The sequence below is a fragment of the Somniosus microcephalus genome, chromosome 1 (assembly GCF_052327205.1).
Source record: "Somniosus microcephalus isolate GS21.2 chromosome 1, FLI_Smic_1.0, whole genome shotgun sequence".
NCBI classification, from domain to species: Eukaryota; Metazoa; Chordata; class Chondrichthyes; order Squaliformes; family Somniosidae; genus Somniosus; species Somniosus microcephalus.
The window spans coordinates 432,057,509-432,080,825 of NC_140987.1; the positions used below are offsets into that span (position 1 = coordinate 432,057,509).

Here is a 23,317-nt window from a genome sequence, read left to right on the forward strand (position 1 = left end):
TGTGGTTTGGATACATTTAGTGTCTTGGGCTTCAGATGCGCCATTTTGTTGAGTCAGTTCAATTACCTTCAAAATTGTCATTGGCTGTTAACCATTTTAGCCTCTTTCCTTTTTGTCCTTCAGGTGATAGAGGCTCGAACGGATTGCCCGGGCGTTCACCTTTGAGAGACAATGGACATTCAAGACCTGGACCAAGAGGTGTTTCTGGCACCCCTGGGGTTCCAGGGCTTTCTGGACCGAGAGGTATTTTTCTTTACTTTTAAAATCATATCATCTGGTCTAATTTTGATCGTGGGTCGCATTTTGGGGAAAGGGGGATGTGTTACTTTGCTTCTGAGTACCTGCTACAAGATTAGTTTTTCCGTGTTTGCGTGGGTTTCCTCCGGGTGCTCCGGTTTCCTCCCACAGTCCAAAGATGTGCGGGTTAGGTTGATTGGCTATGATAAATTGACCCTTAGTGTTAGGGGGATTAAATACGTGGGGTTACGGGGATAGGGTGGGATATGTGTTGGTGTAGGGGTTACGGGGATCGGGTGGGATATGTGTCGGTGCAGGCTCGATGGGCCGAAATGGCCTCTATCTGCACTGTGGGGTTTCTGTGGGTTTCTGTGGGTGTGGTGTCTCTTAGATCTGTCAACCACGCGGCGAGCCAGCATGCACCCATTCAGCGAGGCCCGGGGATGTCCCAAAATTGGGCCCCCCGGGCGTCATCTACATCTTCAGGGCCATCTGCTGGAGCCTGGCGTGCCTCGACAGGCAGCGGCCCTCGGGTAAGTTCCGGAGGAGTCATATCGAGCAACTGCGGTCAGGGGGTGTGGGTGGGGAACGGTTGTCAGGACTGTGGAGTTGGAGGAGGGAGCACTCTTGCTTCTCCTGGCTCCACAGAAAGGTTTAAAAAAATATATATTTTATGAAAAACGTGCCTGTAATTGGCGGCCTCTGAAGAATCCTGAGCGATGAATTTTGTGGAGAGGTCCATCAACAGGCGGTTAGGGCCCTCATTAACACATTCAAACGGGCCCAACGCCTGTGGCATGAATCAGTCATTCATGAAAGAAAGACTTACGAAATAATACTGAGCGGCCTACGGGTGGCGCTGTCCAGGGAGAGTATAAATACTCGGGCACGGGCCCAGCTTGCGCAGGACATTCTTAACAGGAACTAGTGAAGGACACAACTAGATCTCCATGTTGTAAAACAGTTGATTAAAGCTTTGTTTAACGCTTAGACCAAGTGCCTAGTAGTTTTCTTACGGCAGCCTGCATTAGCCTCTAGTCTCCCCACGTATTTTTTTTCATATATATCAAATAGGGAAAGTAGCAACAAAGGGGACAGAAAAAGAAAATGAGGATCAGTTACTGCCAAAATAATCCTACCATTAAAAAGAAATGTAAATGTGGTGTAAACAAAAATTGCAAGTTGCAGAGAGGGACGGTGTGACGCTCTGTTGTGGTTGACACAGAGCCTCAAACTGTTGCCCTTTGCAATGTGTCCAGCACTAAATTTTTCTGATTACACACTCCCATCATGGAGCCAGGCCTGCTGAAAGTATCATGTCAGGAAGTTGCGTGCATGCAGAGCATGATTTTGCTGTTTTAATGGACAGGGAAATCATGGGCCATGTGTGCACAGCTTCCCCATATGCACTCGCAGTGGGCAAGGTTCCATATCAAGAGCGTGCGATCAGAAAATTTGCTTCTCTGTGTTCACGGCATATAAAAGAGCAATGTGCCAACCCTCCTCTTATGATATATTGTTTTAATATATAGCGATCTGAAATTGCCAAGCAGTTCGAAATGCGTTTATTTTATCAGCACCAGACCTACAGTAACATTTAGGATTCTTTGGCTTAAATCCCAGAAATTTGACTCACTGGGGCACCAGAGATGAACAAGCTCCAGGCACTCAAGACCATTTAAGGACTTTTGAATATTTTGTTGGCTCACGTAGGAAGTTGGATGCCAACGTGGCACAATGATGTTTTTGGTGTGATCTTGAACCAATAGCCTTATAACGGTTTGGAGGACGTGTTTCCAATGGAATCAGAATTGTTAGGTTATTCAACTTTGTGCGTTCCCTGCTCATCCTATCCTGCATTCCCTTGATGGGAAGGATGGAAACCAATCTTGTCCCAATGATCTGCCAGTGCTGCTCTACAACTGGCCACAAAGAAGCGCTCAAGAGTGGCCTTGAAAATGTTGTTACCTCCATCACGCCTCCGCTTGGCACCCTGATGGCATAGAAACATAGAAACATAGAAGATAGGAACTGGAGTAGGCCATTCGGCCCCTCGAGCCTGCTCCGCCATTCAATGAGATCATGGTTGATCATCCAAACTCAGTACCCTGTCCCTGCCTTCTCCCATATCCCTTGATCCCTTTAGCCTTAAGAAATATATCTAACTCCCACTTGAATATATTCAATGAATTGGCCTCAACTGCCTTCTGCGGTAGAGAATTCCACAGGTTCACCACTCTCTGGGTGAAGAAATTCCTCCTCATCTCTGTCCTAAAAGGCTTACCCCTTATCCTTAGACTCTGACTCCTGGTTCTGGACACCCCTGCTATCGGGAACATCCTTCCTGCATCTAGTCTGTCTAGTCCTGATAGAACCTGATAGAATTTTATAAGTTTCAATGAGATCCCCTTTCATTTTTCTAAACTCCAGCGAGTATAAGCCAAATCGACCCAATCTCTCCTCATACGTCAATCCTGCCATCCCAGGTATCAGTCTGGTGAATCTTCGCTACACTCCCTCCATGACAAGAACATCCTTCCTCAGATAAGGCGACCAAAACTGCACACAATACTCAAGGTGTGGTCTCACCAAGGCCCTGTACAACTGCAGCAAGACATCCTTGTTCCTGTACTGAAACCCTCTCACTACGAAGGCCAACTTCTTAACTGCCTGCTGCACCTGCATGCTTACCTTCAGCGACTGGTGCACAAGGACACCCAGGTCTCGTTGCACTTCCCCTTCTCCCAATCTATTGCCCTTCAGATAATAATCTGCCTTCCTGTTTTTGCCACCAAAGTGGATAACCTTGCATTTATCCACATTATACTGAATTTGCCATGCATTTCCCAATCACCCAACCTGTCCAAATCATACTGGAGTTTCTCTGCATCCTCCTCACAGCACACACGCCCACCCCGCTTTGTGTCGTCTGCAAACTTGGAGATATTACATCTAGTTCCCTCGTCTAGATCATTTATATATATATATTGTGAATAGCTGGGGTCCTAGCACCGATCCCTGTGGTACCCCACTAGTCACTGCCTGCCACTCGGAAAAAGACCCATTTATTCCAACTCTTTGCTTCCTGTTTGCCAACCAGTTCTCTCTCCAAGACAGTACCTTACCCCCAATCCCAGGTGCTTTAACTTTACATGCTAATCTCTTATGCGGGAACTTATCGAAAGCCTTCTGAAAGTCCAAATACACCACATCCACTGGCTCTCCCTTATCTATTCTACCAGTTACATCCTCAAAAAATTCCAGTAGATTAGTCAAGCATAAATCCAGGTTGACTTTGTCCGATCCTGTCACTGTTTTCCAAGTGCGCTGCTATTACATCTTTTATAATGGACTCTAGCATTTTCCCCACTACCAATGTCAGGCTTACCGGTCTATAATTCCCCGTTTTCTCTCTACCACCCTTCTTAAATAGTGGGGTTACATTAGCTATCCTCCAATCCATGGGAACTGTTCCAGAGTCTATAGAATTTTGGAAGATGACCAGCAATGCATCTACTATTTCTAGGGCCACTTCCTTAAGTACCCTAGAATGCAGATTATCAGGCCCTGCGATTTACCGGCCTTCAATCCCGTCAATTTCTCTAACACCATTTCCCTACAAATACTGATCAGGATAGTGAAATAGTTTGGGTGGAGATAAGGAATAAGAAGGGGAAAAAGTCACTAGTGGGCGTAGTCTATAGGCCTCCTAACAGTTGCAACTCTGTTGGTCGGTGTATAAATCAGGAAATAGTTGGGGCTTGTAATAAGGGAACAGCTATAATCATGGGGGATTTTAACTTTCATATTGACTGGACTAATCAAATTGGGCATGGCAGCCTTGAGGAAGAGTTCATAGAGTGTATTAGGGACGGGTTCCTTGAGCAGTATGTAACTGAACCAACCAGGGGGCAGGCAATCTTAGATCTGGTCCTGTGTAATGAAACAGGATTAATAAAAAATGTCCTAGTAAAGGATCCCCTTGGAATGAGCGACCATAATATGGTTGAATTCCAAATTCAGTTTGAGGGTGAGAGAGTTGGATCTCAAACCAGCATACTGAGCTTAAATAAAGGAGACTATGACGGTATGAGAGTAGAATTGACTAAAGTGGACTGGGAAAATAGATTAAAGTGTAAGACGGCACAAGAGCAGTGGTCTACATTCAAGGAGATATTTCACATCTTTCAAGATAAATATATTCCACTGAGGAAAAAGGGGAGTAAAAGAAAAGACAGCCATCCGTGGCTTAGTAAAGTAATAAAGGATAGTATCCGACTGAAAACAAGGGCATATAAAGTAGCCAAATCTAGTGGGAGGATAGAAGATTGGGAAGCATTTAAAAGCCAGCAAACAATAACTAAAAGATTAATTAAGAAAGGGAAGATAGATTATGAAAGTAAACTAGCAAAAAATATAAAAACAGATAGCAAGAGTTTCTACAGCTATATAAAAAGAAAAAGGGTGGCTAAAGTGAACATTGGTCCCTTAGAGGATGGGACCGGGAAACTAGTGGTGGGGAACATGGAGATGGCAAAGACGCTGAACAAATATTTTGTACCAGTCTTTACAGTAGAGGACACTAAAAATATCCCAACACTGGACAAACAGGGGGCAATGGGGGGGGGGGGAGGAGCTAAAGACGATTAAAATCACTAAGGAGATGGTACTCAGTAAAATAATGGGACTTAAGGCGGATAAATCCCCCGGACCTGATGGCCTACATCCTAGGGTCTTGAGAGAAGTGGCGGTAGGGATTGTGGATGCATTGGTGATTATTTTCCAGCACTCCCTGGACTCAGGAAAGGTCCCGGCAGATTGGAAAACTGCTAATGTAACACCCTTATTTAAGAAGGGAAGTAGACAAAAAGCTGGAAACTATAGACCAGTTAGCCTAACATCTGTGGTTGGCAAAATGTTGGAGTCCATTATTAAGGAAACAGTAACAGAGCATTTGGATAAACATAATTTAATAGGACAGAGTCAGCATGGTTTTATGAAGGGGAAGTCATGTTTAACATAAGAACATAAGAAATAGGAGCAGGAGTAGGCCAATCGGCCCCTCGAGCCTGCTCCGCCATTGAATAAGATCATGGCTGATCTGATCCTAACCGCCAATCTACTATCACAGAACCATCTCCTGAATCTAACAGAATTAGACACACGAAATAGGAGCAGGAGCAGGCTACACGGGCCCTGGGCCCGCTCCGCTACCCACAGGGCCATGTCCGATCCGAACCTAGACTCATGTCCAAATTCCTGCCTGCTCCCCGTAACCCTTAATTCCCTTTACTTCTAGGAAACTGTCTATTTCTGTTTTAAATTTATGTAATGATGTAGCTTCTACAGCTTTTTGGGGCAGCATATTCCATGGACCAACCACCCTCTGAGTGAAGTAGTTCCTCCTCATCTCAGTTTTGAAAGGGCAGCCCCTTATTCTTAGATTATGCCCCCTAGTTCTAGTCTCACCCATCAGTGGAAACATCCTCCCCGCATCCACCCGATCAAGCCCCCTCACAATCTTATATGTTTCGATAAGATCGCCTCTCATTCTTCTGAACTCCAATGAGTAGAGTCCCAACCTACTCAACCTTTCCTCATACGTCAACCCCCTCATCTCCGGAATCAACTGAGTGAACCTTCTCTGAACCGCCTCGAGGGCAAGTATATCTTTTCTTAAATATGGAAACCAAAACTGCACGCAGTATTCCAGGTGTGGCCTCACCAATACCCTGTATAACTGCAGCAAGACTTCCCTGTTTTTATACTCCATCCCCCTTGCAATAAAAGCCAAGATTCCATTGGCCTTCCTGATCACCTGCTGCACCTGCATACTAACTTTTTGTGTTTCATGCACCAGGACTCCCAGATCCCTTTGTACTGTAGCACTTTGCAGTTTCTCTCCATTTAGATAATAACTTGCTCTTTGATTTTTTCTGCCAAAGTGCATAACCTCACACTTTCCAACATTATATTGCATCTGCCAAATCTCTGCCCACTCACTTAGCCTGTCTATGTCCTTTTGCAGGTTTTTTATGTCCTCCTCACTCATTGCTTTCCCTCCCATCTTTGTATCGTCGGCAAACTTGGATATGTTGCACTCGGTCCCTTCCTACAAATCGTTAATATAGATTGTAAAGAGTTGGGGTCCCAGCACTGACCCCTGCGGAACACCACTAGTCACTGATTGCCAGCCCGAGAATGAACCATTTATCCCAACTCTTTGTTTTCTGTTAGATAACCAATCTTCCACTCATGCCAGTATATTACCCCCAATCCCGTGATTTCTTATCTTGATCAGTAATCTTTTGTGTGGAACCTTGTCAAATGCCTTTTGGAAGTCCAAATACACTACATCCACTGGTTCCCCTTTATCCACCCTGTATGTTACATCCTAAAAGAATTCAAGCAAATTTGTGAGAGGGTGAGAAGGTTAGATCTCAAACAAGCGTGCTAAGCTTGAATAAAGGAGACTATGAAGGTATGAGAGCGGAATTGAGTAGAGTGGATTGGGAAAATAGATTAAAGGGTAAGATGGTACATGATCAGTGGTGTACATTTAAGGAGTTATTTTACAACTTCCAAAAAAATAATATTCCACTGAGAAGAAAAGGGTGTAAAAGAAAAGGCAGCCATCCGTGGCTAAGTAAAGAAATTAAGGATAGTATTCGACTAAAAACAAGGGCATATAAGGTAGCCAAATCTAGTGGGAGGATAGAGGATTGGGAAAACTTTAAAAGACAGCAAAAAATAACAAAAAGATTGATTGGGAAAGGGAAGATAGATTATGAAAGTAAATTAGCAAAAAATATAAAAACAGATAGTAAGAGTTTTTATAGTTATATAAAAAGAAAAAGGGTGGCTAAAGTAAATGTTGGTCCCTTAGAGGATGAGACCGGGAAATTAATGGTGGGAAATATGGAGATAGCAAAAACACTGAATGAATATTTTGTATCAGTCTTTACAGTAGAGGACACTAAAGCAATAATCTTTTGTGTGGCACCTTGTCAAATACCTTTTGGAAGTCTAAATACACTACGTCCACTGGTTCCCCTTTATCCACCCTATATGTTACTTCCTCAAAGAACTCCCGCAAATTTGTCAAACATGACTTCCCCTTCATAAAACCATGCTGACTTTGTCCTATTAAATGATGATTATCCAAATGTCCTGTTACTGTCTCCTTAATAATGGACTCCAAAATTTTACCTACCACAGATGTTAGGCTAACCGGTCTATAGTTTCCAGCCTTCTGTCTACTGCCCTTTTTAAATAAGGGTGTTACATTAGCAGTTTTCCAGTCTGCCGGGACCTTTGCTGAGTCCAGGGAGTTTTGGAAAATTATTACCAATGCATCCACAATCCCTACCGCCACTTCCCTCAAGACCCTAGGATGTAAGCCATCAGGTCCAGGTGATTTATCCGTCTTGAGTCCCATTATTTTACCGAGTACCACTTCCTTAGTGATTTTGATCATGCTTAGCTCCTCCCCCCCTATTGCCCCCTGTTTGTCCAGTGTTGGGATATTCTTAGTGTCCTCTACTGTAAAGACTGATACAAAATATTCGTTCAGTGTTTTTGCCATCTCCATATTTCCCACCATTAATTTCCCGGTCTCATCCTCTAAGGGACCAACATTTACTTTATCCACCCTTTTTCTCTTTATGTAACTATAAAAACTCTTACTATCTGTTTTTATATTTTTTGCTAATTTACTTTCATAATCTATCTTCCCTTTCTTAATCAATCTTTTTATTATTTTTTGCTGTCTTTTAAAGTTTTCCCAATCCTCTATCCTCCCGCTAGATTTGGCTACCTTATATGCCCTTGTTTTTAGTCGAATACTATCCTTAATTTCTTTACTTAGCCACGGATGGCTGTCTTTTCTTTTACACCCTTTTCTTCTCAGTGGAATATTTTTTTTGGAAGTTGTAAAATAACTCCTTAAATGTACACCACTGATCATGTACCATCTTACCCTTTAATCTATTTTCCCAATCCACTCTACTCAATTCCGCTCTCATACCTTCATAGTCTCCTTTATTCAAGCTTAGCATGCTTGTTTGAGATCCAACCTTCTCACCCTCTCACAAATTTGCTCGAATTCTTTTAGGATGTAACATACAGGGTGGATAAAGGGGAACCAGTGGATGTAGTGTATTTGGACTTCCAAAAGGCATTTGACAAGGTTCCACACAAAAGATTACTGATCAAGATAAGAAATCACAGGATTGGGGGTAATATACTGGCATGGGTGGAAGATTGGTTATCTAACAGAAAACAAAGAGTTGGGATAAATGGTTCATTCTCAGGCTGGCAATCAGTGACTAGTGGTGTTCCGCAGGGGTCAGTGCTTGGACCCCAACTCTTTACAATCTATATTAACGATTTGTAGGAAGGGACCGAGTGCAACATATCCAAGTTTGCCGACGATACAAAGATGGGAGGGAAAGCAATGAGTGAGGAGGACATATAAAACCTGCAAAAGGACATAGACAGGCTAAGTGAGTGGGCAGAGATTTGGCAGATGCAATATAATGTTGGAAAGTGTGAGGTTATGCACTTTGGCAGAAAAAATCAAAGAGCAAGTTATTATCTAAATGGAGAGAAACTGCAAAGTGCTACAGTACAAAGGGATCTGGGAGTCCTGGTGCATGAAACACAAAAAGTTAGTATGCAGGTGCAGCAGGTGATCAGGAAGGCCAATGGAATCTTGGCTTTTATTGCAAGGGGGATGGAGTATAAAAACAGGGAAGTCTTGCTGCAGTTATACAGGGTATTGGTGAGGCCACACCTGGAATACTGCGTGCAGTTTTGGTTTCCATATTTAAGAAAAGATATACTTGCTCTCGAGGCGGTTCAGAGAAGGTTCACTCGGTTGATTCCGGAGATGAGGGGGTTGACGTATGAGGAAAGGTTGAGTAGGTTGGGACTCTACTCATTGGAGTTCAGAAGAATGAGAGGCGATCTTATCGAAACATATAAGATTGTGAGGGGGCTTGATCGGGTGGATGTGGGGAGGATGTTTCCACTGATGGGTGAGACTAGAACTAGGGGGCATAATCTAAGAATAAGGGGCTGCCCTTTCAAAACTGAGATGAGGAGAAACTTCTTCACTCGGAGGGTAGTAAATCTATGGAATTTGCTACCCCAGAGAGCTGTGGAAGCTGCAACATTAAATAAATTTAAAATGGAGATAGACAGTTTCCTAGCAGATAAGGGAATTAGGGGTTACGGGGAGAGGGCAGGGAAGTGGACGTGAGTCTAGATTTGGATCAGCCATGATCCTATTGAATGGCGGAGCAGGCCCGAGGGGCCGTATGGCCTACTCCTGCTCCTACTTTCTATGTTCTATGTTCTATGAATGCTCCTCGCATTAAGACACAAAGCCTTCAGGCTTGATTTTTTAACACTCTTAGTCCTTTTAGAATTCTTATTTACTGTGGCCCTGTTTGATTTACACCCTTGATTTCTCTGCCTTCCACTTTTGCTTTTCTCCTTCCTGTCTTTTGTTTCTATCCTTCCTTCCCTTACCTCTGTCTCCCTGCACAGGTTCCCAACCCCCTGCCATTTTAGTTTAAACCCTCCCCAACAGCACTAGCAAACACTCCCCATAGGACATCGGTTCCAGTCCCGCCCAGGTGCAAACCGTCCAGTTTGTACTGGTCCCATCTCCCCCAGAACCGGTTCCAATGTCCCAGGAATTTGAATCCCTCCCCCTTGCACAATTCCTCTAGCTATGTATTCATCTGAAATATCCTTCTATTTCTACTCTGACTAGCATGTGGCACTGGTAGCAATCCTGAGATTACTATCTTTGAGGTCCTATTTTTTAATTTACCTCCTAACTCCCTATATTCAGCTTTTAGGACCTCATCCCGTTTTCTACCTATATCATTGGTACCTGTGTGCACCAGGACAACTGGCAGTTCACCCTTCCCCTCCAGAATGCCCTGCAGCCGCTCAGAGACACCCTTGACCCTTGCACCAGGGAGGCAACATACTATCCTGGAGTCTCGTTTGTGGCTGCAGAAATACCTATCTATTCCCCTTACAATAGAATCCCCTATCGCTTTAGCTATCCACGATGTCCTCAGCATCGCGAATGCTTCAGTATGTATCCATTCGCAGCTCCAGTGTCGCAATGCGGTCTGTCAGTAGCTGCAGCTGGATACACTTCCCGTATACATGGTCGTCAGGGACACAGGAAGTGTCCCTGATTTCCCACATAGCGCAGGAGGAGCATGCCATGGGGCCAAGCTGTCCTGCCATGACTTACCGTTTAATTAATTTAAATTAATTTTAATCAAATCAACACCACTAATTACACTACAATTAAATGATATACTCAAGGGCCATTGGTTACTAGCACTCCCCGATACACAACAGAGACCTTAAAAACAATAACCACAAAAATTAAGACCTTGTAAATTTTATAAACTATTAATCTTAAGTGTCAAACTATAGAGTAGTATAAATACTCACTTGGCCGTACTCACCCAATCAGCTGCTTCCTCTTGCCTGCGTCACTCTTTGAATCATGACGTGGCTCCGGAACGCCGCCGCCAGTCTGTGAGATTGGTAAGCCTCTGTAAAAAAGCCTGCGAAAGTGAGTTTAAGTACTCACTGAACCACCGCTCTCTGCTCCTCCCGACACCGGCCTCTGTAAAAAAGCCCGCGAAAGTGAATTTAGGTACTCACTGTACCACCGCTCTCTCCGCTCCCGACACTGGCCTCTGTAAAAAAAAAAAAAAAAAAGCCTGTGAAAGTCAGTTGAAGTACTCACTGTATGGCCGCTCTCTCCGCTCCCGACACTGGCCAGAAGAGGTACGTAAAGGGGATAAGGGAATGGAGTTCCTACAATGTGTACAGGACTCCTTTCTAACCCAATATGTAAGAAGCCCGACAAGGGATGATTCGCTATTGGATCTAGTAATGGGGAATGAACCAGAGCAGATAAGAGAAGTAAAAGTAGGGGAACATCTAGGCAATAGTGACTGTTGTGGAGTATTTTAAACCAACACTCGACACACGGTTTTAGATTGATAGTCAAGTCGTCTTTATTGCACCAGTGGGGAAACAGTCTGCTCTGTCTTAGCCAGACCTTTTCAAATTGGTACAGCAAACACTACATTTTTATACATTACAACACATGTCTAGCTCATTCAAAATTCATTCCTGCCACCTGATTGGACCTTGGCCCGCATGCATCTTCACTGATTGGTTGCCTATGCCGCGTTACATTAAAGTACCGCCTTTATTATCGGAAAAGTATATGTCCGTTATCCCCGAAGTTGTTGTTGCACCTATGACCTTTGTTTATGCCAGATGGGGTCTCATCAGCATTGTACTTCTGACTCATTGTCCTCCTTTCCTGCCTCTCTAGGCCTCTTTACTTCCAACTCATTGTTTTACTTTCCTGCCAGAACAGAACTTACATCCTCTTAGGCCTCTTATGGTTCCATGTCCAGCTAGGTTATCTCAACTGCCAGTTCAGCAACTTAGAAAAAGCTTACTACTGCAAAGGCCTATTAGATTATTGTCTTTATTACACCATTCAGTGAAACTGCCAGCGATGTCAGTTTAACTCTTTCCCCACTGCAGTGACCATAATATAATACGCTTTAAGATAATAATTGAGAAGGATATATGTATGACGAAGACCAGAGTAATAGATTAAAGAAAAGCTGATTTTGAGGGGCAGCGAATAGAACTTGGAAAAAGAAAATGGACAACAATATTAGCAAACAATGATGTAGAACAGCAATGGGAAACATTTAAAATGGTGATCAACAGAGTCCAGGAAAATAAACAAGAACAAGTTAAACACTAATGAGTTGATGAATAAAGACATTAGGGGAAAATTGAGGGTAAGGAAAGAGGCATATACTAAGTACATGGACAGCAGGGGAGAGCATGAGAACATAAGAATTAGGAGCAGGAGTAGCCCATACAGCCCCTTGAACCTGCTCCGCCATTCAATAAGATCATGGCTGATCTTTGACCTCAACTCCACTTTACTGCCCTACCCCCATATCCCTTGATTTCTCTAGGGTCCAAAAATCTATCTATCTCAGCCTTGAATATACTCAACAACTCAGCATCCACAGCACTTTGGGGCAGAGAATTCCAAAGATTCACAACCCTCTGAGTGAAGAAATTCCTCCTCATCTCAGTCTTAAATGGCCGACTCCTTATCCTGAGACTATGCCCCCTAGTTCTAGACACTCCAGCCAGGGGAAACAATCTCTCAGCATCTACCCTGTCAATCCCCCTCAGAATCTTATATGTTTCAATGAAATCACCTCTCATTCTTCTAAACTCCAGAGAGTATCGGCCCAATCTACTCAATCTCTCCTCATAGGACAACCCTCTCATCCCAGGGATCAATCTAGTGAACCTTTGTTGCCCCGCCTCTAAGGCAAGTATATCCTTCCTTAAATAAGGAGACCAAATCTGTGCACAGTACTCCAGGTGTGGTCTCACCAAAGCCCTGTACAATTGTAGTAAGACTTCCTTACTCTTATACTCCAACCCTCTAGCAATAAAGGCCAACATGCCAATTGTCTTCCTAATTGCTTGCTATACCTGTATGCTAACTCTCTGGGCTCGATTTTGCCAGGCCCGAGGAGGCGGGTTTGGAGGCGTGTGAGGTATTAAATTAGCAGAAACTGGCAGGCGGATCCGAACCTGCCTCCAGCCCGCCTCCAAGCAATTTTCCCAAAATCGGACTTTCAGACCCCGTTTCCATACTGTCTCCAAGAGGCGGGATAGGCCCTTAAGGCCCTTAACAAGCACTTAATTGCCTCTATAATGCCATTTTGAGAGGCCTTTCTAAGTTTAACACATTTCCCCCGTGCTACACGTCTCCTCTGGAACACGCCAGTTAATCCTGGCGGGCTCACAAGTGGATGGCTTACTAGCAGCTGCAGCTCTACCATTAAAAAGGATTTTTCAACAATGATCATTTGCAGGTGGCAGAACTTTGTTTTCCCAGGTCTGGGAGAACTTTTAGCAGGCCTACTCATTGTGGAAGTTTTGAAACTGAGATCCATCTCCACTCTGACCTCCTGGGAAACCCCTCTCCCCACCTTGACTGAGCGCTTCCTCAACTGAGGTATATACCTGCAGCATGGGAACCATTTATTTCCTTTCCTCCTGGACCTCCGATTCAGACGAAGACCAGCCGCGGCAGCAGCAGAACCCGGAACAACAGCAGCACCAACAGCAGCAGCAACAACAGGAGCGCCAACCTGCTGCTCACTCACCTGAAGCTGCACAGGCCAGAAGGTGCCAGCACATGGAAGCATGTCGTCGAAGGCGATACGCCCAAAACAAGGTTTACAGACAGAGGATGAGCTACCTCAACATGACTGAGCAGCAGTGCCAAAGAAGGCTCAGACTTTCGCGAGAGGTAGTGGGTGACATGTGCGCAATGCTGCAGCAAGACCTGGAGCCCAGAGGTGCGGGTGGACACCTCTTACCAGTGGCCATCAAAGTCACCACTGCACTCAACTTTTTTGCTTCAGGATCATTCCAGGGATCAACAGCAGACATCAGCGGCATCTCTCAGGTGGCCGCACACACTTGCATCACGCAGAAAACCGATGGCCTCTTTGCCAAGGCACACAATTACATAAACTTCTCCAAGGATCAAGCAAGTGTGAGGACGTGTGCGGTTGGATTCGCTAATCTGGCAGGCTTTCCAAGGGTGCAGGGCGTCATTGACTGCACACATATGGCCCTTAAGGCACCCCATCACAATGCAGGTATTTTTCCACGCCCTCAACGTGCAGCTGGTGTGTGACCACAAGAATGAAATTTTGCATGTTTGCGCCAAGTACCCTGGCAGTTGCCATGACTCCTTCATCCTGCGACAGTCTAGTGTGCCTCCGCTCTTCAGTCCGCCAGACCAACTTTGCAGATGGCTACTTGGAGACAAGGGCTATCCCCTGAAGATGTAGCTAATGACGCCATTGAGGAAGCCATTGAACAAAGCTGAAGAGCGCTACAAATTCAGCCACATTTCCACCAGATCCATAATCGAGCAAACCATCGGCTTGCTGAAGATGTGATTCAGATGCCTTGACAGATCAGGTGGAGCCCTGCAGTACTCAGCAGCCAGGGTCTCCAGAATCGTCGTGGTCTGCTGTGCACTTCACAACATGGCACAGCATTGTGGCTTGCAGTTGCCTGAGGTACAAGTGGCTCATCACATAGCCTCCTCAGATGCGGAGGAGGAGGAGGAGGAGGAGAGCGACAACGAGTAGCTTGCGGAGGTGCATCAACCAGTGCCAGCAGCACGCGAGCACATTGCTGCTGGGGATGCAAGGGACGCACTCATCCTGGCCAGATTTGCCTAGCCTGCCCAATCAAACACAATTGCCTCGCACCTTCTTACCACACCATCGACAATGGACAAGAACCTGCGGCTTCCTATCACTCTGACCACCATACTGACAATTCCAAGTCGCTCTAAGCCCTCAATGTGGAAGTTCCATTGGCGAAATGACACAGCCCACATCAACAGTTTGCCATCAAGTTATTTAATCACATAAAGGCACGGATGGCTTTTCAAAAATAAACACAACACAACACCCAAGTGACTACCCTTGTGACTACTTGTGCTTTATCTTCCTCTTACGCGTGCTCCTACGTGGTGGTTCCCCTGTGGCTTCAGCAGATGTGGAGGACCCTTGCTCACTTTCTTGCTGTTCCTGCCTTGACACCTTTGGCGGGCGTCCTCTGGGGGTTGCGAGCCTGCGAGGGCTCGCCAACAGTCTGCTGCTTCTGCAGCTGTGCAGGGGCTGAGATGCCGATCTCAGTTGGGTGAGGACTCTGGTGGGGCTCTGACCGAGGGCTCTGCAGTGGCATGGGAGTGTGAGCGCTTGGAGAGGAGCTCTCACTTCCTGGTTGTCTGCCACCAACACCCCTCTCATGGGTCAGCCCCACTTCAGAGTTAGCAAGTGGCTTGACAGCACCTTGCTGCAATTCAGGGGGGCCATGAGGACCCGTTTCTGCACTGGCTGTCCTACTCCAGAGGACTTCCAGGAAGGTCTGGTTTCTCTGCTCAAATAGCTGACCATCACTCCTCCAGAGATGTCAGTCTATTCTGAACGCTCACCATGTTTTCTACACTCTGGTGACTTAGCTCCTCCATGGCTGTAGCCATCCTCTCCTCTACTGTTGCCATCCTTTCCACGGAGGTTGCCATCCTTTCCGTGGTGATGTGTTCATGTGCCAATGCCTCCACAAAGGCTCTGCTTATGTTCGTGATGGGCTCCTCCATTTGTTCCACACCTGCCAGAGACTCCTGCACCTGTTCCTGGAGTTCCAGCACCGCTCTCCTTCTGGATGGATCCGGAGGCAGAGGGTCGACATGCAGCTGAGCCGAGCTGGGAGAGTCCTGCGCCCTCCGTCTAGGACTCTCCACCGCTGCCCGTGTCTCCACCATCTGCTGATGCTCACTTGTGAGCTGTGATACACCAGGTGACAACACTACTCTATCTTGCAAAGGTCCCACCGAGGTGTGAGTGTCTGCGCTGGTGCTGGGTGCGCTTAATTCTGCTGACACTGTGCCCTCAGAGGTTGCAGCTTCCTCTGAGGAGTCTGGTGACTCAGGCTGTTCCTCCTGGAGAGTGGGGAGGGGAGCTGTCGATGGTCCTGTGGAGGAGCAAAGGAAAGAGTTAGGAATGTGAGATAAACATTGCATGCACATTGACTTGTGCAGATGATCATTAGTCAATCTGTTAGAGCATTAGAATCAAGATCAGTCACTCATGCAATGTCAATGAGAGAGATGAAAAATTATTCTGTCACCAGCTTGCTGTGATGCGCCCGTCTGTCCGTCCCCCACATGCGAATCCTCCTCGACTCCCACGATCTCCAGGGCCGCCTCCTCTGAAGTAGTGAGCTGGGCTACTGAGGGTGGCCCTCCTCCTGTCCTCGCCCTCGCCCTCTTATTGTGGGCCCTCCTTTCCTGCAATGAGGGACACAAGTGGAGTTTGAGTGAGAATGAAGGAGTGAGTGCAGAGAATCCATAGCATAGATGCCTAGAAGGACACAAAGATGGAGTGAGGTCCCAAGGGCCCTCCCTGTGTGTTGTAAGTTGTTGTCATAGCATCACAGTGATAGGGAGTGTGAGGGCTGCATAGTCAAATAGTTAAGTGAATGTGAACGTACAGAGAGAGGGAATGGGTAAGGGTGCAGGGATGTAAGCGTCAAGTGGGATGTGGAGGAGGAGGTTGACAAAGCAGAGTGCTGGTGATGAGAGGCGATGGTGATCAGATTGAGGGTGTTGGGGATGTAACACTCACTTTTCCTGTGCGGAGAAGGTCATGAAACCTCGTTCTGCACTGCAGCCAGGTTCTGCTGCACATTGATATCGCATTCACCTCCTGTGCCACTTGCAGCCACACAGCTTTGGTCTGTTTGGGAGGCTTTTTCCTCCCAGAAGAAGGAAAGAGCACTTCCTTATTCGCTCTTGCTCCCTCCACAAGAGCTTGGACGGAAGCCTCATCGAATCGGGGTGCACATTTTGGTCTGCTGCTTAACATGGTTGGAGCACAAATCCCTCAGAAGTTTAAACCAAAAGTCCTAAGGCAGAAAAAGAACCAAGGCTGCTTGCAGGCCTTAAATCCAGCTGCATAGATGACGTCATCAGAAGCGAGTTTCTGTACCAAAATACTCATTGAGCCAGGGGTTCCCACACGCTAGAAATCAAGTGCCCAATTAGGGGAAAATCGGCCAATTGTCCTGACTCACATTGGAGGCGGGGTCGGGAACCACCGACCACCTGACCCAACCCCAGCCCGCCCCCAATGGCAAAATCCAGCTCTCTGTGTTTCTTGTATTAGGACACCTAAATCTCTCTGAACACCAACATTTAATAGTTTCTCATCATTTAAAAAATATCCATCTGCCACTCACTGAACCTGTCGATATCCCTTTGCAGGCTCTTTGCGTCCTCCTCCTTACTTTTCCACCTAGCTTTGTATCATCAGCAAGCTTGGATACGTTACACTCAGTCCCTTCATCAAAGTCATTAATATAGATTGTAAATAGCTGAGGCCCAAGTACTGATCCTTGCGGCACCCCACTAGCTGTAGCCTGCCAATCTGAAAATGTCTCGTTGATCCCTACTCACTGTTTTCTGTCTGTTATTCCAATCCTTTGTCCATGCTAATATATTACCCCCAACCCCATGTGCCCTTATCTTGCTTAACAACCTTTTATGTAGCACCTTATTGAATGCCTTTTGGAAATCCAAATATACTACATCTATTGGTTCCCCTTCACCTACCCTGCTAGTTACATCCTCAAAAAACTAATAAAGTTGTCAAACACGATTTACCTTTCATAAAACCATGTTGACTCTGCCTAATCATATTGTGATGTTTTAAGTGCCCTGTTATCACTTCCTTAACAATGGATTCCAGCATTTTCCCGACAACTGATATCAGGCTAACTGGCCTGTAGTTTCTTGTATCTTCTCTCCCTCCTTTCTTGAATAGTGGGGTTACATTTGCTATATTCTAATACGCTGGGACCATTCTAGAATCTAGGGAATTTTGGAAGATCACAACCGATGCCTCCACTATCTCTGCAGCCACCTCCTTTAGAACCCTAGGATGTAGGCCATCAGGTCCAGGAGATTTGTCGATTTTAAGTCCCATTAGTTTCTCGAGTACTTTTTCTCTACTGATATTAATTACTCAATCTCATTAGCTCCTTGGTTCCCCACTACTTTTTGGTATACGTTTTGTGTCGTCTACTGTGAAAACAGATACAAAATATTTGTTTAAAGTCTCTGCCATTTCGTTGTGCACCAATATAATTTCTCCTGTCTCAGCCTCTAAGGGACCAACATTTACTTTAGCTACTCTCTTCCTTTTTGCATACTTGTAGAAGCTCTTACAATCTGCTTTGATATTTCTCGCTAATTTACTCTCATTCTATTTTCTCCCTTTTCATCAATTTTTTGGTCATCCTTTGCTGGTTTCTAATGTCTCCCAATCCTCAGGCTTACTATTATTCTTCACAACATTATAAGCCTCTTTTAATCTAATACTACCCTTAACTTCTTTAGTTAGCCACGGATGGATCACTTTTTCTGTGGAATTTTTATTTCTCAATGGAATGTATATTCGTTGAGAATTTTGGAAAATTTCTTTAAATCATTGCCACTGCTTATCTACCGTCATACCTTTTACTCTATTTTCCCAATCTACCTTAGCCAACTCGCCCCTCGTACCCATGTAATTGGCTTTATTTAGTTTAAGGCAGAAAATTCGGTTGCTTTGCATCTCCTGTTAAGAGGGCGCTAACGGGGCGCAAAGCAACTAGTGCCCAGGCATGGCGCCTCCCGCGAAATTTAGCAGGAGGTTAGCGGCGGCACTAGCCGGTAGAGCCCCGTGGCGCTGCACCACTGGCGATGACGTCATCACTGTGCGCAGCGCCCTGGCCGCGATCTTCGGGAGCGCCCCCTGACTTACCGCCAGATGCTATGTCCGACAGGGTCAGGGGGGCGTACCTGCGGCCGGGGAGGCGCTCTTTAAAGGCGAGCTGCGGGGCGGCCATTTTTGTTGCTGGCCACCTGCCTGCGCTCCCGTCCTCGGCCTCCTGAACCGCCCCCCCAACGGAGTGCCGGTTGCGCTCCAAGAGCCTGACACTTCTCTTGAGTGCCGGGCTCTTTTGCTGGCACTCCGATCCCGGTGGCCCAGCTGGGCCCCAGGTTACGCTGCGCAAGGCCCCTCCCCTTTAAGAAGGGGAGGAGGGCCTGCAATACAGCGGCGCGACGTGTCGCACATAGTGCCGTGATATTCCCTCGCAGCACCCCAAGAGGGATGCGGGGCGCTTCCAGTACTGCCCCGCTTCCCTCTTGGAGCGCTACCACTCAATATTCGTCGCGGGGGTGCTAATTTTTCCGGGGCGCTAAAAGTAGCACCAGGCTGATACCTGGGATGGCAGGAATGACGTATGAGGAGAGATTGGGTCGATTGGGCTTATACTCGCTGGAGTTTAGAAGAATGAGAGGGGATCTCATTGAAACTTATAAAATTCTGACAGGACTGGACAGACTAGATGCAGGAAGGATATTCCCGATGGTCGGGGGGTCCAGAACCAGGGGTCACAGTCTAAGGATAAGGGGTAAGCCATTTAGGACAGAAATGAGGAGGAATTTCTTCACCCAGAGAGTGGTGAACCTGTGGAATTCTCTACCACAGAAGGCAGTAGAGGCCAATTCATTAAATATATTCAAGAAGGAGTTGGATATATTTCTTAAGGCTAAAGGGATCAAGGGGTATGGGGAGAAAGCAGGGACAGGGTACTGAATTTGGATGATCAGCCATGATCTCATTGAATGGCGGAGCAGGCTCGAGGGGCCGAATGGCCTACTCCTGCTCCTATCTTCTATGCTTCTATGTTTCCCTCGAGGATCCTTTCCTATAAGGTTACTAATTAACCCTGTCTCATTTCACAAAACAAGATCTAAAATAACCTGTTCCCTGGTTGGTTCCATGACGTATTGTTTTAGGAAACTGTCTCGAATCTATTCCATGAACTCGTCCTCCAGACTACACTTGCCAATTTGATTTGCCCAACCTATATGCAGATTAAAGTCCCCCACAATTAATGTATTACCTTTGTTACAAGCTCCTATTATTTCTTGATTAATACTCTGTCCAATGGTATAGACCACTCTCACCACTGTTTTCTGCCCCAAGTTATTTCTTATCTCCACCCATACTGATTCTACTTCCTCATCTTCTGAGCCACCATTCTTTCTCACTGCTGTCCTTATATCATCCCCTTTAATTTGCACCGCTCCGGCCGCAGGTAGGCCCTGTTGACCCTGTTGGACATAGCATCCGGCGGTAAGTCAGGGGGCGCTACTGAAGATTGTGAGCGGGGCGCTGTGCACGCCGATGACATCATCGCTGGAGGCACAGGGCGCGAATGGCTATCGCCTCCGCTAACCTCCCGCTGAATTTCGCGGGAGGCGTTAGTGGCGCTGCGCCTAATGGGAGGCACAAATCAATTGAATTTTTCCCCCTCCTGACTAGGGAAAATACGAAGAGATTAGGAGAGAAGTCAAAAAAACAATTAGGAAGGCAAAGAGGAACTATGAACGTAAAACAAAATAGTAAAATATTCTACAGGCACATAATTAAAAAAAGGAAAGTCGGGATGGGAATAGAGTCACTAAGGGCCGGTCAGGATAAAATTACATAGCAATATGGCAGAAATATTAAATTATTACTTTGCTTCAGTATTTACCAGGGAGACAGATCAGATGGACATGACATCGAAAGATGAGATTAGAAATGATATAACAACATTTAAAATAAAAGAGGAGAATTATTAAATAATCTAATCAAACTCAAAGAGGATAAAAACCCCTGGCCCAGACGGATTACAGCCACGCATTTTAAAAGAATCTAGGGAAGAGATAGCAGAGGCATTACTACACATATTTAATAATTTGTTAGAAAAAGGTGTAGTGCCAGAGGACTGGTGGATAACTAACGTAATACCTATATTTAAGAAGGGAGATAGAACATGCCCAGGGAACTAGAGACCAATCAGCTTAACATCGGTGGTAAGAAAAATATTGGAATCCCTACCAAAGGAAAAAATAGAAGAACATCTAGAAACCAAAAATATAATAAGGAATAGTCAGCATAGATTTCAAAAGGGAAAGTCTTGCTTGACCAACCTCATTGAATTCTTTAAAGAGGTAACAGAGAGAGTAGACAAGGGTAATGTAGTAGATATAATTTATTTAGATTGCCAAAAGGCCTTCGATAAGGTACCACATAGTAGACTAGGTCAGGGAATGCAGAGTCAGGGGACAAGTAGCAGATTAGATAGCTAGCTGGCTTCAAGACAGAAAGCAGAGAGTAGTAGTAAAGGGTAACTAATCAGAGTGGCAGAAGGTGGAAAGTGGGGCTCCACAAGGATCAGTTGTTCACAATTTATATTAACGATTTAGACTTTGGAATCAAAAACACAATTTCTAAATTTGCGGACTGTAACAAATTACAAGAAGACATTAATAAACTTGCAGAATAGGCATATAATTGGCAAATGAATTTCAGCACAGATAGATGTGAGTTATTACATTTTGGTAAGAAAAATATGGAGGTCACATCTTACTTGGAAAATAAGAATCTAAATGGGGTAGAAGAGCAAAGGGATCTCGGAGTACAAATACACAAATCATTAAAAGTAGCGACACAGGTTAATAAGGCCATAAAAAATGCAAACCAAACACATGGGATTATTTCTAGAGGGATAGAATTGAAAAGTAGAGAAGTTATGCTAAACTTGTATCGACCCTTGGTTAGACCATATTTGGCGTACTGTATACAATTCTGGCTGCCATATTATAAAAAGGATATAGAGGCACTAGAGAGGGTACAAAAAAGATTTACCAAGGCTGATGCCAGAAATGCGAGGTTATACCTATCAGGAATGAATGAACAGGCTGGACCTCCTTTCTCTTGTAAAGCGAAGGCAAAGCGAAGGCTGAGGGGTGACCTAATAGAGGTCTTTAAAATTATGAAAGGTTTTGATAGAATAGACACTGAAAGAGTGTTTCCACTTGTGGGGAAGAGCAAAACTAGAGGCCATCAATATAAGATAGTCACCAAGAAATCAAATAGGGAATTCAGAAGAAACTTCTTTACCCAAAGAGTGTTGAGAATGTGAAACTCGCTACCACAGGAAGTGATTGAAGCGAATAGTATAGATGCATTTAAGGTAAGGCTAGATAAGCATATGAGGGAGAAGGGAATAGAGGGTTATGTTGATAGAGTTAGATGAGGAAAGACGGGAGGAGGCTCGAGTGGAGCATAAAGCCGGCATGGACTGGTTGGGCCGAATGGCCTGTTTCTGTGCTGTATATCCTATGTAAGTTGGAAAAGCCCATACCATCCTTGCTGGGACAGTTTAAATATTTCAGAGAAGCAACTACCTGTCGGAACCAACAGTTTGAAATTCCTGAGAGAAAGGAGAAACACATTGTGCATTTAAACATTATTTACGAAAGGATTCGTTTTGTTCTTAGACTTACAATCTTTTTATTATTTTATCTTTTCAAGGAGTTAGGTAGAAGTTTGTGCACTGAAAGTATCTAATTACATTATATGAGTTATTTATGTGCTTGTTCATTTTATTTTGTAAATAAATTTGCTTGCTATTTTTGACTTAAAATAAGGTTTAATGTGATGCTCTATCGCTTTCAAAGAATGAAGTAAGATACTAATAGAGCCATAAGTTAACTCCATTAGCCAAAAGCAATTATTAGGCATGGTTTGCTATTTGTTTTGCCTGGAATGTTGGATCTCAAAGCCAGGATAGACGCACTCAAAAGTATGGGGAGTTGAGACTCACCCATGAGAGTGATCTAAGATAGGAAGGCTGAAATAATTTAGAAAAGACATAAAAACGTAACAGGGAGATTAAACAGGTAAATATAAACAGGCAAATGTGTTACTCTATTGTGCTAACTGCCCCTTCCTCAGAAGTGCCTCATTGATCAGTTTGCCTTTAACACACCAAACTGTCTGACTGTTGATGTTAATTTATAACTGAAGTCTGGAAGTTCTTCACATATGTGGTCAACACCTGGAATGGGCTTCCAAGCATTGTAATGGAGGAGAAAACCCTGGAATTAATTTTAAAACATTTGGATACTGTGATGAATGATGGGGTCGTTCTGAATGAATTATATATTGACCATACTCATTTGTATCCAACTTGTAATCTTGTGTTATGATGGTTTTACATCAAAGAACTGGATATGGGACGGTGTTTTGGATAGCCTGTTGTTATTTGGTCATTAATCACCTACTTTGTACAATACTTAATTTGCTTAATAAAGTCCGCCTGTACCATTTAATCCTTCTTCACCATCACACAAATTGATGATGGTGCTTTGAATGCAATATCTGTACTGGTACCAGGCCCAAGGACCTGTGCTCAAGTTCCTTATTGTGCTGCTAGGTACAGAGCTGGCAGTGGTACTATAGATGTAGTACCAGGTCTCTTTGTCCTTTTTTGAACTGTTATAGAC

At 44.9% G+C, this 23,317-nt stretch overlaps 1 protein-coding gene across 4 annotated transcripts in view; it reads left to right on the forward strand.

Annotated features, from left to right (window-relative positions):
• LOC147125292 (uncharacterized) overlaps nucleotides 1-23,317 on the forward strand; it is a 534,520-nt gene that overhangs the window by 444,653 nt on the left and 66,550 nt on the right. For all 4 annotated transcript variants that reach the window (XM_086000735.1, XM_086000743.1, XM_086000728.1 and 1 more), the window contains one exon: nucleotides 124-243. In XM_086000735.1, the coding sequence (XP_085856861.1) occupies nucleotides 124-243 (120 nt within the window). The remainder of the gene's footprint in view (nucleotides 1-123; nucleotides 244-23,317) is intronic.